Below are 15,272 nucleotides of genomic sequence, written 5' to 3'. Positions count from 1 at the left end.
TTATTTGATGTGTATTTATTAAATATCTTAGTGCCCTCCACTTGCGTTAGAACATAGTTTGTCCTAACTTTCCTGAGTTGAAGATGTGTTGACATTATTCCGTACTGTTCGTGGTGACACAGAATTAGGAGATACTGTGTGGTTTTGCCATTTTTTTATTTTTTATTTTTTCCAATTTACTTCCTTCCTGATGCTAGCAACTGTTGTAATTTAGAACTACTGGATGTCTTTGGCCACTGAATTCTGCTTGCAGCTGTTCTCTGTTCTCATATCAGGAAAAGCTTATGCTCAGGGCTTTTAAAAAATATCTTTTTAAAGTATTTTTGTCAAGATATGTCTCTGAAATCCTAGGTACTATTTTATTTTCTGAAAAAAAGCTCGTATTCTTCTGCATTCTGATGTGAATAGACCCCTTAGAATTTGAATGAACAATCATTCTTGTATCTTCTCACTGTGTGTTTTTATACTTTAATTCCTTTCTGGGAGCAAGCAGGCTGAATGTGAACCCTTTTGGAAGAAGTGGCAGTGTGAAAGCTTCAGTTATAGCTCACGTGAGTTTTATTATGGAGGAGCAGAAGAGAAAAAGGAGAGGAAAGGAAGCAAGGTGCCTGTCAGCACCCTGATTGGTCATTGCTGAAATTAAAAACATTTTAAGCACCATCTTTTTCTAGAGCAAGGAAATGCAAGGATATGGATTGGACTCTCTGCATAGGTGCTTCAGATTGTTTTGGCTGCTGTTATGAAAATACAAAATTTTAGATATTTTTCTCTGATACGGACTGGAAACAGTTGCTTTAGAAAGCAATATGTAGCATGCAACATGCCCCAATGAATTTTGTCTGCTGTTTTTAGTCTGCCCTGCTTAGCTTGTTTTTTGCAGTTCTTTCTATCTAGTCCTATTAAGTTGATTTCATTTTTGGTTTTGTTTTTTTTTTTTGTGGATTTTTATTTTTTGTGTTGTTTGGTTTGGGGTTTTTTTGTGTGTTGTGGTGTTTTTTGGGTTTTTTTCGGGGTTTTTTTTTGTCTTTGGATTGAATATGGAAAAGATCCTGTGGTTAGAAAACTGAGAATTTTATTTATCTGTATATTATTAATGCAGATATTACTTTAAAGGATAATGGTTATCATTACTATGTGTCTTAAAATGTATCAGTAATTTGGCTGGGCATATATTTGGTTTGAGATGCAGCATATTAAAAAAAATAGATAAAATTTCTCACATGGTAGAGAATTTGCAAGGGTCACTGGAAGTGAAAAAGGACTGACCTCTCCTCTAGGTTTAGAAAAGTACGTGGCATCATGCCAGACTTGTACTGCTGTGTTTTCTAGTAACTACCTGCGTTCAAAAGGACTGCATCTGTCTACTGGAAAGTACATTCTGAGTCTATCACAAAAATAAGTGAAGCTTTAAGTATTTCATATTGATTCTTAACTTGTCTCTTATTGCGACTGTCCCAGTTTTAGCATTTAAACATCATGATCTCCAATGCTATCAAGGTTTATGTTTCCCATAGTTAAAAGTCTTGCCTTTGCATGCAGTCTTATTATTTTTAAATCTCAATCATTTAAGAACTTTCACGCTTGTGAAACAAATGTTTTGGTTTATTGAAGATCTTGTGTTCACAAACTATGTAAGAATGTTTTTTCTTCAACTTAGTTAATCAAGAGCAGGGTAGGTTTTTGATGAACTACCACTGCTCCAAAGCCAGAGCAGCTGTAACTTTTCTGTGTGGTGTTTCGTCAAGACATTTTCTAGGCATTAGCTTAGAAACATTTGGCATAAGCAATTGGAAAGAAGTGATCACAGATAAGTGGAAGGATGCAAGTATTTTCCTGGTGTTCCTAACTAACATAGGGGTCTCCAGGGTCACTGTGTCTAGTCTCTAGCTTCCTCCTCATCAGATAACTGTGTCATACAGGCCTTTTCAAAGGTTTATTATGCTTCATTTTAATTATGTTTTTTCCTGCAACATGTATGTCATTGAAGTATAATATTGTTACTAACTCCTCTTGTGTTTAAATGGTGTAGCTCAACTAAAGCTCACCTACAGTTCTTGCTTACGTGTGAAGAGACAGTTTCAGGGTTGGGGTGGTTGGGTTTTTTTCCCTGCACCCCATTCCAGTTCCCTCATCCCCCTCCCCTGGGAATTGAGTAGTGGAGCTAGCTCGCTTACAAATAATAAATTTGCTGAACCATTACCATTTGGGACCCTTGATAAGCATGTTTTCTGGGTGGTTCCTCACCAGAGAGTGTGAACTGAGGTGAATCTTGGGAGTATGTTGGGTAGACCTTTAAATAGGAATTTGGGGATGAGAAAAGGTCTGTCTGTCAGGCTTTCCTGCGGGTGACTGCGATGGTTGAGGAATCTGTGAGCTGTCCAGCTCTGCTGGTAGGGATACTAATGACAAGATAGCCTTAACTCCTTTGGTTTTCAATCCCAGGAGGTGTGTTATTGAGGAAAAAAGAACTATAATAAGGTGTTAGCTGCCTTGGCAGAATTGAGATCCTGATAATTCTCCTGGGTCCTGTCGGCAGCAAAGGCTGCCTCACAGCATTACTTAACTATTTGAATGGAAGTAATTATGTTTTCATGGTTTCTGAATTAGTTCAGAAAAATTATCTATAACTTTCACAAGGGAAATGCTTTTTATTATGTCAACAACATTTTTGTTAGGTAAAAATTCATTTAGCTGTCCCTTTCAGCTAGCTTCAATTAAGTATTTCTTTTGTAACATGATGCTATTTCCATGTTTATGTTAATTTTTAGTTTCTTGGTAAGTAAAAACTTTGCTTTAGTATTATAAAATGCCTTCACTGCAAAAACATTGGATAGAAATAGATAGATAGAAACTTGTCAGTGAATGATTCATTAGTGTTTTATCTTATGTATAGCTGGTCTTGCTGTTCATGGCTTTTCATTTGCAGAAAGTTATTTTACTACAAAACGAACTTGCCTCTATGTGCTGTTTAGCCTTAAACAATTCTAGTGTAAGTATGTCACAAAAAGAGTGGTAGGTTAAAGAGTTTAAAGAATGATCACTGAAGAGTTTAAGGGAAATAGCTTTAATATGAATGTGTGGAAGTACAACTACACAAGATTCGATGGCAAGACTCTGTTACTTGGAGTAAATGCACAGAGTTATATCAAGTTAAAAACAAATTAAACTAAAGGTAGATAGAAACGTTCATAAAGATCAAAGTTATAAAAGATAAAGGAGATCCTCCCGCTGAGTCACAAGGTTCAGAGTATACCCCCTTGCTTTCTAAACTCTCACAGCATTTAGGAGTGGCTGGATCAATTCCTTGTCTCAGACTTGGACAATGGATTAGATCTAAAGGTGGGAGGAGGGCGGGAAGAAAGTTTATTAACATTTCTTAAGATTTTAGCAGGAAATTAATTGGTTTCATATCAAAAATTACATAATTAACCCAACTATTTCAAGTTTGCAATATATATTACAGCAAAGGTAATACCTACTGAAAGTTTGCCCTCGAGTTCAGTGAAATACTCACGTGTTATGCCTTTGCTTTCCCCGGTGGGCGATGGGTTGAGCCTTGAGGAGCAGGGGTAGCAGCCCAGGCCCCGCTGTCGGCTTTCACTGGCAGTCCCCCAGTACCACTGACTTACTGGTGTTGTGAGCGAGACGCCGCTCAGAGCTCAAGAGTGATGCTGGCCACAGCCTACTGCTGCCCACAGCTCAAAAAAGTCTCACTTTTATGACTGCTCTTTATAAGGCTGTAAGATCATTGGCTTTAGTCATCAGCAAATTCCCATCCCAACTGCAAGCTGACCTGATAATTTTCTACAAAATTCCAGCGACAATGTATTTTTCCACTTTGTTGCCACTCAGGCTGTGATCTGGTGAGAACATTCCAGGGTTGTCAGGGAATAACTGATTATTTCCATTCTTCTTTTCTGATTTGACCAGTTAACAGGAGTTCCAGCATAGGCAGTGCCATTCTCTGCCTCAGTCGAGTAGGAGTTACTGGTACAGTCGAGGGGTGCTCACTGCCCACTCATCCCCAGGTGTCGAGCTGACAGTTCCCAGTACAGGCAGTGCTGTTATCCACCTTAACTGAGTAAGAGCTGCTCATCAGCCAAGGGGTGCTTGGCTGTTGGACTCACTGAAGCTGGCACCAAGGCATAGCCAGCAGCTCCTGAGGTCATAGGACAGCCCAGAGAAGGGGGAGAGCTGCACCACCACCAAATATTAGGTTCAAGTATACTTGGAGTCATCCTACTGTGCTTTTACAAAAATTAAAATGAATCAGTGAAGGAGGTGAAAGAACCGAAAGAAGCGGCGGAGTTCTACTATTTAAACTCACCAGATGTGAAGTGTTAAAGTCTTTCATAAGAATATAAAAGAAAACATTTTAATAATTTATTTTTTCTAAGTAATGTATTCTTTTGTTTTATTCACAAGTTGAATAGAATTGTGGGAGGTGCCAAAAACAGATCAAGATGCACAGCATCAGGGTTATGCATACTGGAACAGTGAGGGAAGAGCACAAAGTTTCCAGTAATTCTGGACTCTAGTTGAAGTTTTGGTGTTTTTGTTGTTGAGTTTGGAGGGGGTTTTTGCACTGCAGTTTCACAGACATGATACCTTCTGTTTGCTTATAGCTCTCTAATACACCTTTCCACCAAACCTTGGAACGGATGTATTTACAGATTTGATTTCAGATAATTAAACCAGTGGACCCCCTCCTATAGCTGAACAGAGATGTGTTGCAAGTTGAATGATCTAGACAAATTACAAGATAAACTATTTTTTTTCCTATTTCCATCTCAAATGTCTTTTAATATCTCTCTAATTATGTGTATTAGAGCCTAACAGGGGAAAAAAAAAGGAAGTGAAACACTACATTTCTGTTGTAACTAAACCTTTTAATGTTTGCTTTATATATGTGATGGTCTGACGTGACTACTGTCAGAACTATGAAAGATTCTCACCTTCTTCAGTACCACGAGTAGTCAGAACTAGGCAAGCAGGGGAAGGACAAGGAAAGGTCTCAAGCTGTACTGAAAATACCATGCTTGGTGACAGTGGTTTATAGTTTACAAAAAACCAGCTTTTATAAAATGTAGGGAGACTTATGGTCTAAGGGTAGGCTTTGGGCTACAGAATTGGTCTCCCTCTTTCCTGGCCACATCTTGTTCTTAATTGACTAAGTAAGTATTCTTTGGAAATGCTTGCTTTGATCAGTGACTCAGTTGAGCTAGTAATGAGGATACACTTTTGGATCCTTACAAGAATTAAGAATTCAGTGAAGTTGTATATTTTGTGTATTCCTGTAAGTGCAGCTTAGTCTTCATGGTGATTACAGGATGCAATTTTAGGTCTGTGTAGAAGTGTGAAGATTTGAGTATTTCTTAAGTATGAAACTTCAGCAACTAAATCCTTTAGTGGTCTCTGCTGTAATAATTCCTGCTTTTTCCGTTGCAGTCAAATACTGTTGACTAATTTAAGTTGTTCACAAACATTTATTTCTGCAACAATATTAGGTGAAGAGTGATCGGCATAATCTGCATCTTGGAGCTCAGATGTTAAAACGAAGTATGTGCTGTTTTGCAGTGCTTGACACAAAACAATCAGATACTTCCTTTCCACCCCCACCCCCTTTTTTTCTGTATGTTGCATGTCATACACTTAATTCTCAACCTTGGAGCCCTTTAGAGGGGTCAGCAAGCATATAAATGAGTGATTTGCTTTGATACAGGCTAATTAGGTTTCCAAAAGGCTTTTGACCATGTCCTTCAACAAAAGCTTGTAGTGAAGCTAAGCTGCCATTGTGTGAGAAGAAAGGTACTTCCATAGATAAATAATCATTTAAGATGAAAAATGAAAGTAGGAATAAATTCTCGACATGTCCAGAAGTAGCCACCAAGGCGTTCTGCAGAGATTTTTGCCTTTCAGCATGTTCATAAGGTACCAGAGTGGGGGCCAAGAACAGTGTGAAGACAGAAGTTTGTAGGTGCAGGCTACTTTGGAATAGCAGGGACATTATGTGATTTTGAGGACCTGTAGAAGGACCATTACAGTATCGCCAACTGTGAATGATTTGCAGTAAAGTAGCAGGCACATTTTAGTGTCGATAATAAGATACAAAACAATGCACAGTGCGTAAAATCCTAATTTCACACGCAGAACGATGGACTCTGAGCTTGCCATTGGCACTCTGCAGTATGATCGTGGTTCATAAAAATATCAGCTTAGAGCCCAGTGATGGTCAAAAAAAGTAAATGAAGTTTTAAGAGTGGTTAAGGAAGTTTGGTATAAATTAGATAATGGTATTATGCTGTTGTATAAATTATGTCTCACCCACAGCTTGATTACTCGGTGCCAGCTCTGCTCTTGTTATCTTCAAAGAATATAGCATGGTTAGAAAGAGCTTTAGAGAAGGATAATGAAAGAATAGGGAATGGTTTCTATACAAGATTGACTGAATAATCTGGGCCTCTTCAAATGCAAGGCAATATTACTTGGGGACATACAGTAGAGGTCTACAAAGTTGTGAGTAATATAGCAAGATGATTGGGATTCATTTGTTACTTATTTGGGTCATTGAAGGAAGCCAGGTACAAAACAGACAAATGGAAATGGCTCTTAATGCTGCCAGTAGGAAACCCATGGATTTTTCCCAAATGGTACTGCATTCACTAAAAGCTTGCGTGATTTTAGGGGGGAAATGGACAAATGATGCATTAGGGTTAGCTAATTACGTAGGAGCATGTCCAGTTCAAAGAGTTCTGACCCTGATACTTCATTTGCATCTGAATGGAGGTGCTTCATGAACAAGGACATGGCATTAATTTGGAGAAGTAACTAAATTTTGGAGTATCACCTTTGAACTGTGTAGAAAATTCAGGGATCAAATCTAATTCTCCTCAGTAGCATTTGAGTTACCTGAGCTATTCAGCATTTTCCATTCTCATTCATTGTGGTGATGCTGGTACAAACGAGACAGGATAGCAGTCTCCACAGCCCTGCTCTGTGCAAGCCCAATTCATCCCCCAAAACAGTCTCTCCATTAAGGGAGGCAAGCATCTCTCAGAAGTGCACTAGATGAGCATGCAATTAAATTGTAATAACGGGAAGGACATTTACAGTTGCACAGACAACTAATATTTCCTGGCTACAGTGATAATCTGAATTATTTTCCAGCTAAAATGAAAACATTTAAGCCATTCTTTCTAGGACTGTAAACTGAACAGCAGTGCAGGCCAAGTGCAGGATTCACTCCCAGAGCACCGGTGTCTTGTTGGGATAAATCTTCTCTGGTGAAAGGAATAGCCCAATAGTCTGTTTTTTCTCAGAAGCAGTGTGTGCATATGTGAGGAAAAGAACTACCTCAGGTTCTGGTCTGACTTGTCAGCATTTTAAATTGCTGTTTGCATCTATACACAATTCCCTTTTTCCATTTCCCCTTTTAAATGTGAACAGATGTTATCAAATTAAAGCCTGATAAGAATTTTTTTAACTGAGCTGCACCTTTTGCTTTAAAGTCTCTATAGTTATGAATGCTTCATAGCTGTATTTATACCAGTTATGAATGTAAATAAAAATTTTAGCATTACATATATGAAATCTCAACTCTCTAATATCTGGTTTTTTAATTGCTTTATTTTTCCTTTATTTACCTGATCAACATTGCTCGTTATAACACTTTGTAGGCTTCTTACATTTCTGTATTTCTTCATGTTTTTTTGTTTTGTTGTGCTGTGGGGTTTTTTTCCTACTCATGGATCTCCATGCCTTAATCTCACTCTCTCCTGTGAACTTCTCTTTTTTGATAACTTCCTACTCTTGGAGGGTGGGAATTAATTAAATTAATCTGGAAGAGGTATAAAAAACCCAAGCAAATTCATTCCCAGATCTGTCCCAAGAAAGGTAACTTTCTCCCCTCTGCCCCTGGTGCAAGAAGGTATCAGTATCCAAGGGAAGAACACACTTACATGAGGTCAAGCTTCAGTGGAAATTGAATATAATTTATTTACAAATGAATTAATAACAGCACAATTCAGAGTCCAGTTCTTAACACTGATGCTCAGACTTCTTATCTGGACTTTGAGAAGCAAAGTGTTTTCAGAGTTTGTGTATGTGGTAGAAGTGTATTGCGTTGTACAAAAATTGGTCTGTCAGAAAGACTTTAAATATAATATTTATTTTTTACTGAGTTGTTAGTCTTCCACACCAGACAAGCATTTAAAAATTAATCCAAATTATTCAAGAATTGAAGATATTCATGGTGATGTTCCTTACTGGGAATGACAGCCGGCTCTCTGAAGATGCCTGAGGAGCTGGTAGACATTGTCAAATAGTGCTCTGTTCAGAGATGTCATTAGTCAAGGGAGTGTAGGTAGGACCCCCAGACACTAAATTCTTTTCTTTCAAGCTATTGTTGGCCAAGGCAGGATGAGGAAGTAGAGAATTAAATGGTTTCTGCAACTTAAATATATTGAGGTGCACATAAAATTAAAAGGGGGGGGGGGGGGGGGGGGGAAAGAAGTGCAGAACTTTTGGAGAGGTCAGAAGAGGGATTGTAGCCTGGTGCTGCCGAAGTATATATTTGCTCCACAGGCTTCCTCTTTCTGTACTTATAGCACAAGCTGTGTGACCCTGTGAACCACATCATGAACATCCCCATATCCACCTTTCCTTGAAAGTTTTCCTTACTTTTTCGCTCTTTGAGGTTGTGGAACTAGTTCTGAGTATAAACAGACAACCTGGGATCCCTGTCTCCTTTGGTGGGAAGATAAAATGTGCTTTGTGTCTGGGTGGGATGTAAGGGTAAGGAAATGTAGTGAGTGGAGCATATGCACACAGATGCGTTCCTGGTGCAGCATTCAGAGCCAAGCTGTGTGAATGCCAGGTGTCTTGCCAAAGAGGGTACTTTTTATGAATTCTCAGGTCCCAAAGGAGCTCTGGACAGAGGTGGGAGCTGCTTGCTCCCAGTACTCCCTTGAGACAGAAGAATGCAGTGGTCATTACTTCCTAGCAAGGTGCCACGCAGATCCCCTAGTAAGAAGACCTGAGAAAGTGCTTGATGGAGACAGCGTTCTCCCACTCACCTGCAGGAACGTTGGGTTGTTAATCCACTGCCTTTGCTGCTCCCTTACATTGTCCCCAGGAATGGGAAATGAAAGTGCTTGAAAAGGGTTATGTATAGAGCAGCTGACTTGCTCTAAGCCTGTCTTGCGCAGAAGACCCCAACAGACAGTTATTTTGGGCAGTCACGACTGCAAGTTTATATCATATCACTTGACTCAGTCTTTACCCGTATGCTTTCCTCTTTCATATATTCCTTTTAGTTTAGACATTCATGCTTCATCTCTTATCTTTTTTTCTTCTAATTGTTTTCCTTTTACTGTCACTATATTCTGCCTCTTTTCGTGCATACAAAGAAGCATGGATCTCGACGATAAACGTGTTCTGGTCAGCTGGCATTATTTTGCAGCATCAGTACCAAAAGACAGCTCTGTGCTCTGGAGCACTCCAAGATCAACTCTTTGTGGTTACTGCCCATTTGGGGTGGGACAAGAAGGTGGATGTGAAGACACTCTCTACTTTTCCTTCAGACAGCAATTTCCCCATTGCCTTTCAAGAATGAAGAATGAAGTTCACGACTACTACATAAATCTCATGTTACAGCTGTTCTTTTCGTTGCCACTGGGGAGTGCTGCACTAGTTCTGTGCTGCTGCGTGTTTTCCTGTGCAATTACGCTGCAGAAGGTTACAGGAGACTTTGGACTATGCTGTGACCCCTGACAAGAATATAAATTTTGTTAAAATTGGCTGATCAGTTGTGTGCTGTGATGTTGAATCTGTGTGAAAGTAATGGCATTTTTTCCAGAATTGAATCATGTTTATACATTTAGCAGAGTGAAAGCAGTATGCTGTTAATTGAGGTAATAAACATGCTTTTCTGGTGTGCCATAAGCAGCAAATCCAAAGAAAGTCATGTATATGAATGGTATGGAACTGCAATACATTGAGTAATAAATATTCCATTCGGTCGTCAAACCTTGTAGGAACTTCAACTAAATGAAAAAGGCAATGTGTCTTATATCTACACGCTTGCCACTGTGGGAATTCTGTAGAAATGAGTCTTGCAAACATTTTTTCTTACATTTTGACAGGTAATATTTGAAGCTGAAGTCTCAGATGGGAGAAATGGCTACATTGCCATTGATGACATCCAGGTTCTGAGTTACCCTTGTGGTAAGTAATGATTAAGAGCTGCATTTTTCTCTGTCTTTTCAGGACATATTTGATATCATTGTAGACTGCTGAGGTTTCATCACTTTATCACTGATGTTCTTTGTTCTTTCAATAGTATTTTTGTTGCAGTTTCCAGGGGAAAATGTAGTGTTGCAATAGTGATTTACCTGGGTAAAATCTGTGTTGCCAGAAATGAAGTATACAGGAGTACAAAAGCAGAAATTCTTCAGTATCTTTTTAGTCATACTGTAGTCAGTGTACATGATCAAAATGGGTGTTAATGTGTATACTCACTGATTAAAGAAAACTGAATTGACAGATGCATGTAGGAATTTTATCAGATTTCATGGCTTTGTTCTTCTTTCTCTCTTTTTTTTTTTTTCCCCTCCTTCCCTCAAACACAACAGATTAAAAAAAAAAAGGCATCTGGCTATTGAACTACTGAAGGATTGGGTTTTGTTTGCTGTTCTGTTTTTTGTGGACAGACTTCAGGCATTTGTTTGCCTTTCCCTGCTTAATCCTGGTAAAGAATTACATACATGCAAACACAAGTTGTGATAAAGAATATTCTACAAATAAAAGGTTGTGAGGAAGAAATTATTACTGTGCATTTCTGTCATTTGTTACCACATTTTTTTTTGGTAATTTGACTCTATTAAATTCTTCTGATCTTCCTCTAGACACCCAGACTTCCCTGTTCTAAAATGTGATTTCATTGTAATGTATGCTATGGCTGATAATTTAATTGCTTTCTGAAATCATCAAGTTTTAACAACTCTCTCCTGCAAATTTGCAAAACTATGCCAACTCACAAAGTTGCAATGGCAACCTTACATTTTGTTTTCTTCTACCCCGAACCCGTTAAGACCATAGCTCTTAGGGGCTAGCAAGCTTACAGGATATTTGAGTGAGTTACCTCTTCATATTTCAACCAGCCCAGCTATCTGATGTCTCTATTCAGCAAAGCTCTGCTCAGATTCAGTATCTGGCTTTCATTTTCTTTTCTTCTATTGCTGGTTGCGTTGTTGTGTCCCCTTCACCTTTGTGGTTTGGTTTTTTGTGTTTTGTTTTGTTTTTTTTTTTTTAAGTGTCAAAACAAAAGACACTTGGTACAGCCATGGTGGCAGATTATCAGCATGATACAGTATTCAGATAAGATCTTTTTCGTTACTGATGTTTAAAAAACATGTTTGTTCAAATTTGCTGTTTTTTCCTCCATGGTTGGTGCTTTTGTTTGTTTGGGGGTTTTAGTAAGCACAAAGAAGTAACAGTTCAGCTACTGTTTTCATTAGCAGCTCTTAAGAAAGAAATGGACGAGAGCTGTGTAAGGTACCTATTCCTCATGTGTCTGTCAGCATGTCTAATAAATCCTTCAGGTGGTTGTGCCACTGAGCTTTCCTAGGGGCTTTGTCAGTGCAGGAAATAGATTTGTCAGCTCCTGAAATGCTATATTCAACAGCACAGATGATTTAATACAGTAAAACAATAGACTTTGAATTACATTGCAAATAATCTGAATAGTATACCCCTATCTGCCTGAACAGTATCCTGTTAATTGGGTTTTTTCTCAGTATGCTGGGTTTCACACAATAGAAAGTGTTTGGAATAATTTTTGTAAAGTGCTGCTGACATTCTGGTGTTTGATCTCCTTCTCTTGGCTTTGATTTTTAAAAGACTTCATTATAACTCATGTATAACATAAAGTTAGAAGAATCACCAGAGTAGAAGGGAAAGGACTGAAAGCACTCTTTCGTCTCGAAGAGAGATGAAACAATAATTTCTCTCTTCTGTTCCTGTTTTTTAGCCAAAGGCAGTTAAAATATGCATCTTCAGGGAGACAATAATGTTACTGGCACCTTTTTTAGCAATAAGCGTTACTTATAATTTTTGTTTTCCCCCTCTGCAGATAAATCTCACACAGTTCGTGAGGCTGGGGGATGTAGAGGTCAATGCAGGGCAGAATGCTACGTTTCAATGCATCGCTATCGGGGAGAGATGCAGTGAATAACAAGTGATGGCTCTCAGGTAAGGCTAACTCATGCAAGTCTATTTGGCTAGAGGACAAGCTGCTTTCTGGAGGTGAAATAATTTAATTTCCTACAGCCGTTCCTTTCCTACTGCATGCAAAATATTTAGTTTAAATACATGTTTAATCTCTGTTAAATGGAGAAACTTGTAATCAATTTTGTAATTTTAAAAAACTTGGATTAAAAATTCGAACAACCGGTGTGGACAGTGGAGGAGCATTGGTCTTTAAGGTACTGTGGGCCTTCTCTCCTTGTAAACCAGCTCTTCTGTATCAAAATTTATTACATTAAGTGGAGATAATTGGCATTGGGATCTAGGAAAACGCAGATATAACACAGCTGTCATAAATTTTGAGGATTATTTTTGTCATATAAATTGCAACTAATTCTTGTTCAAGCAGGTGGCTGGAGGGTTGTAGCTGTACTTCTGTGTGCATAGCAGTTTTACTCAGCAGCATATTAATGGGACAACATAAAAGGACTGTTGCATGTCCTTTTTCTCTGTTCAGTAATAGGAGGGACTTCAACTTTTATGTGTGTAATTGTGAGTAGCATGTATGTTAGAATCTAAGCAAAGACTATAAAACCAGAAAATAACCCTTCTCATAAAAAAAAAACCAAAAAAACCCAACACAAACACAAAAAAACAAAACACCCATGAAGAAAGAAGACTTAACCACCACCGTCCCCCCCAAAAAACACTTTGTTTTGTGATAGGGTGAATACCACCAGTTAAGTAGAAGGATGGCAAAGTGTCACAGTTGCTTCCTGAAAAAAAAATAAAAATTTTGCCATTATATAAGGATTAAAATAATCACGGTAGTTGTATGTGTAAACCTTTTTATGCATAGGCTTTAAGTTATAGACAAAAACTTAAGGCACCAACAGTCCTCTAGAAGGGTGTCTAAATATGCCCTGTAAAAAGACCGTTAGTTTTGTAACGCGTTTATTTCAGTAAATTTTCAGAACTGTAAAGTAAATACTTTTTGGGAAACATTGTACTTTGAACTATAATCAAACGTCAAAATAATCTTTTTTTGGCAGCATTGTACTTTGAAATGAACTATAAACAGTTCAGTCCATTTGATTTTTCTTTTAATAGAGAGCGGAGCTGACAAACCTTGAGTAACAGTTGCATATAGGCATGAGATAAAATTTAAAGAGATTTTTTTAATAGATAGAATGAGATTAGAAAAACCCCAATATTCAAAATGGTATTACTGGACAAATATGCCACAATATTAAAAAAGGAACAGAAATCCAGCAGCAACTGCATTGCATTTAGTGAAAAGGTATCATAGCAGTAGGACTGATTTGTACTTCATGTCTTTGAGTAGTAACTTGTTTAAAATGAGCAAACATGTAATGCATTCATTGAGGAAGAGGAGTTTGATTTCAGAAACTTGCCAAATAGAGCGCACTAAGAACATAAAATGAAGGTGAGCTGGGCTTTGCTTTATCAAAGGCAGTACTACAGCAATAGAAGCATACTGGCAAACCTGTGAAGCACCGCCTGCAGCTGATCATGGGGTCAGAAGGGCCCGATGGAGACAGCCAGCTGGAAATCTTCCCTATCACTCACTCCTTGGCATCAGATAACTTTGACAGATTATCCTTTCTAACTTTCACTCCCCTGAGAAGCCTGTTAGCAGCCAGAGCAACTCAGAAAACATAGTTTTGGTCCCTCCATATACTTTCATAGGTGGTCTGTTTATCACAGATGTGGTAGTTTCTCACAGTGGAAAGGTAAGGTACCTTAAGGTTATAACTCTGCTTGCTTGTGCTTATGAAGTGCCTTGATATTCTTGAAGATACCTTGCTACTAAAATTGTATACTTTAACTTCTGTTCCATTTCTTGTTCTCCCTTAAACAGTGCCAAATTTTCACCAATTTAAAGGTGACTCATTTTTTTCTTTCTCCGTCGTCATTCCACCCCTCCATCCTACTTGCCTAACATAAGCATTAATCAGCAACTATCCCTCTCTGATTCTCTTCTTTAGATAACACAGCAAGTTATGTGCAGCTAATAGTGAATTTAATACTTTGCCTAAAACATGGGGTGGGTATGTATGTGCCTCGTGAGCTCCAGAGTGTGACTTGAAAAAGGTTCACTTTAACCTTTGACCAACTGGAGATTCATAAAGCCCAGATACCCAGAAAGGAAGAACTGGCAGATCAAATCAAATGCCTAAGTAATTGTTTTTTGAGAGCCCTGAGCTGAAACATTCCAGGAATGTATTTTTGTCATAACAAGAAAGGCCATTGGAAAAAAAAAAAAAAGTGCAAAAATGAAAAATGTAGGAGTGGGGGAGAAGACACTTTCCAAGTACACTGTGTTAGAGAAAATAGCTTTTGGTTATATCCTTATTGAAAAAGAAAAGATATTTCCTTGGAAAACAAGAATAAAAAGCAGCAAACAATTTGCTATTAAAACCCGTTCTTTAATAAGGAAAGATCTGAGGTGCAATTGGAGATACTAGGGCTTTTTGTGTCTGAGATAATGTAAGATCTCATTTGCTTACACTGAAGTAATAGAGATTTGCAGGCACAGATTTTCTTACGGGCTCTACCAGCGCTCTCTGGCTCCCTCAGACCTCAGTTTTAGAGAAGGGCTACAGTATATTCAGCAGCAGGAGGAAAAAAAACCCAACAAAACCCCACTGCATTCTGTGCTCAGTCCGTGCGGTCCCCACAGCTGCTTCAGCCAGGCTTGGTGTGAGCTACCGTGACCTGGCTTCGGCCTCCTCATGCCTCTGCAATATGCTGGAGTTTTTGCAGCTTGCCAGTAAGTCAGTTCAGAAAAGTGATCGGCTGAAAAGAGTTTTGGTCCAAATTGGATTTTTGTTGTTGGGGATGGGAGACTGTTTGGTGGGGGTTTTTTTGAGTTTGTTTTTATTTATTGGGTTTTTTTTAGCTTGAATTCATTCTGAATTACTATGTACATAGTCCAGCAGGTAGAAGAAGGTGAGGATGTATGGTTAAAAGCAGCAAGAGGAAAGATATAACGCTCTGAAGTAAAA

At 38.4% G+C, this 15,272-nt stretch overlaps 1 protein-coding gene across 1 annotated transcript in view; it reads left to right on the top strand.

Annotated features, from left to right (window-relative positions):
* The window catches only part of PTPRK (protein tyrosine phosphatase receptor type K), a 412,271-nt gene that overhangs the window by 179,759 nt on the left and 217,240 nt on the right, over positions 1 to 15,272 (top strand). The window contains 4 exon segments of the mRNA XM_037391780.1: positions 10,143 to 10,224; positions 11,313 to 11,368; positions 12,131 to 12,208; positions 12,210 to 12,243. Coding sequence (XP_037247677.1) covers positions 10,143 to 10,224; positions 11,313 to 11,368; positions 12,131 to 12,208; positions 12,210 to 12,243 — 250 coding nt within the window.

This window comes from Falco rusticolus, chromosome 6 (genome assembly GCF_015220075.1).
Source record: "Falco rusticolus isolate bFalRus1 chromosome 6, bFalRus1.pri, whole genome shotgun sequence".
Lineage (NCBI taxonomy): Eukaryota > Metazoa > Chordata > Aves > Falconiformes > Falconidae > Falco > Falco rusticolus.
This window is presented reverse-complemented; position numbering and strand designations above follow the sequence as displayed.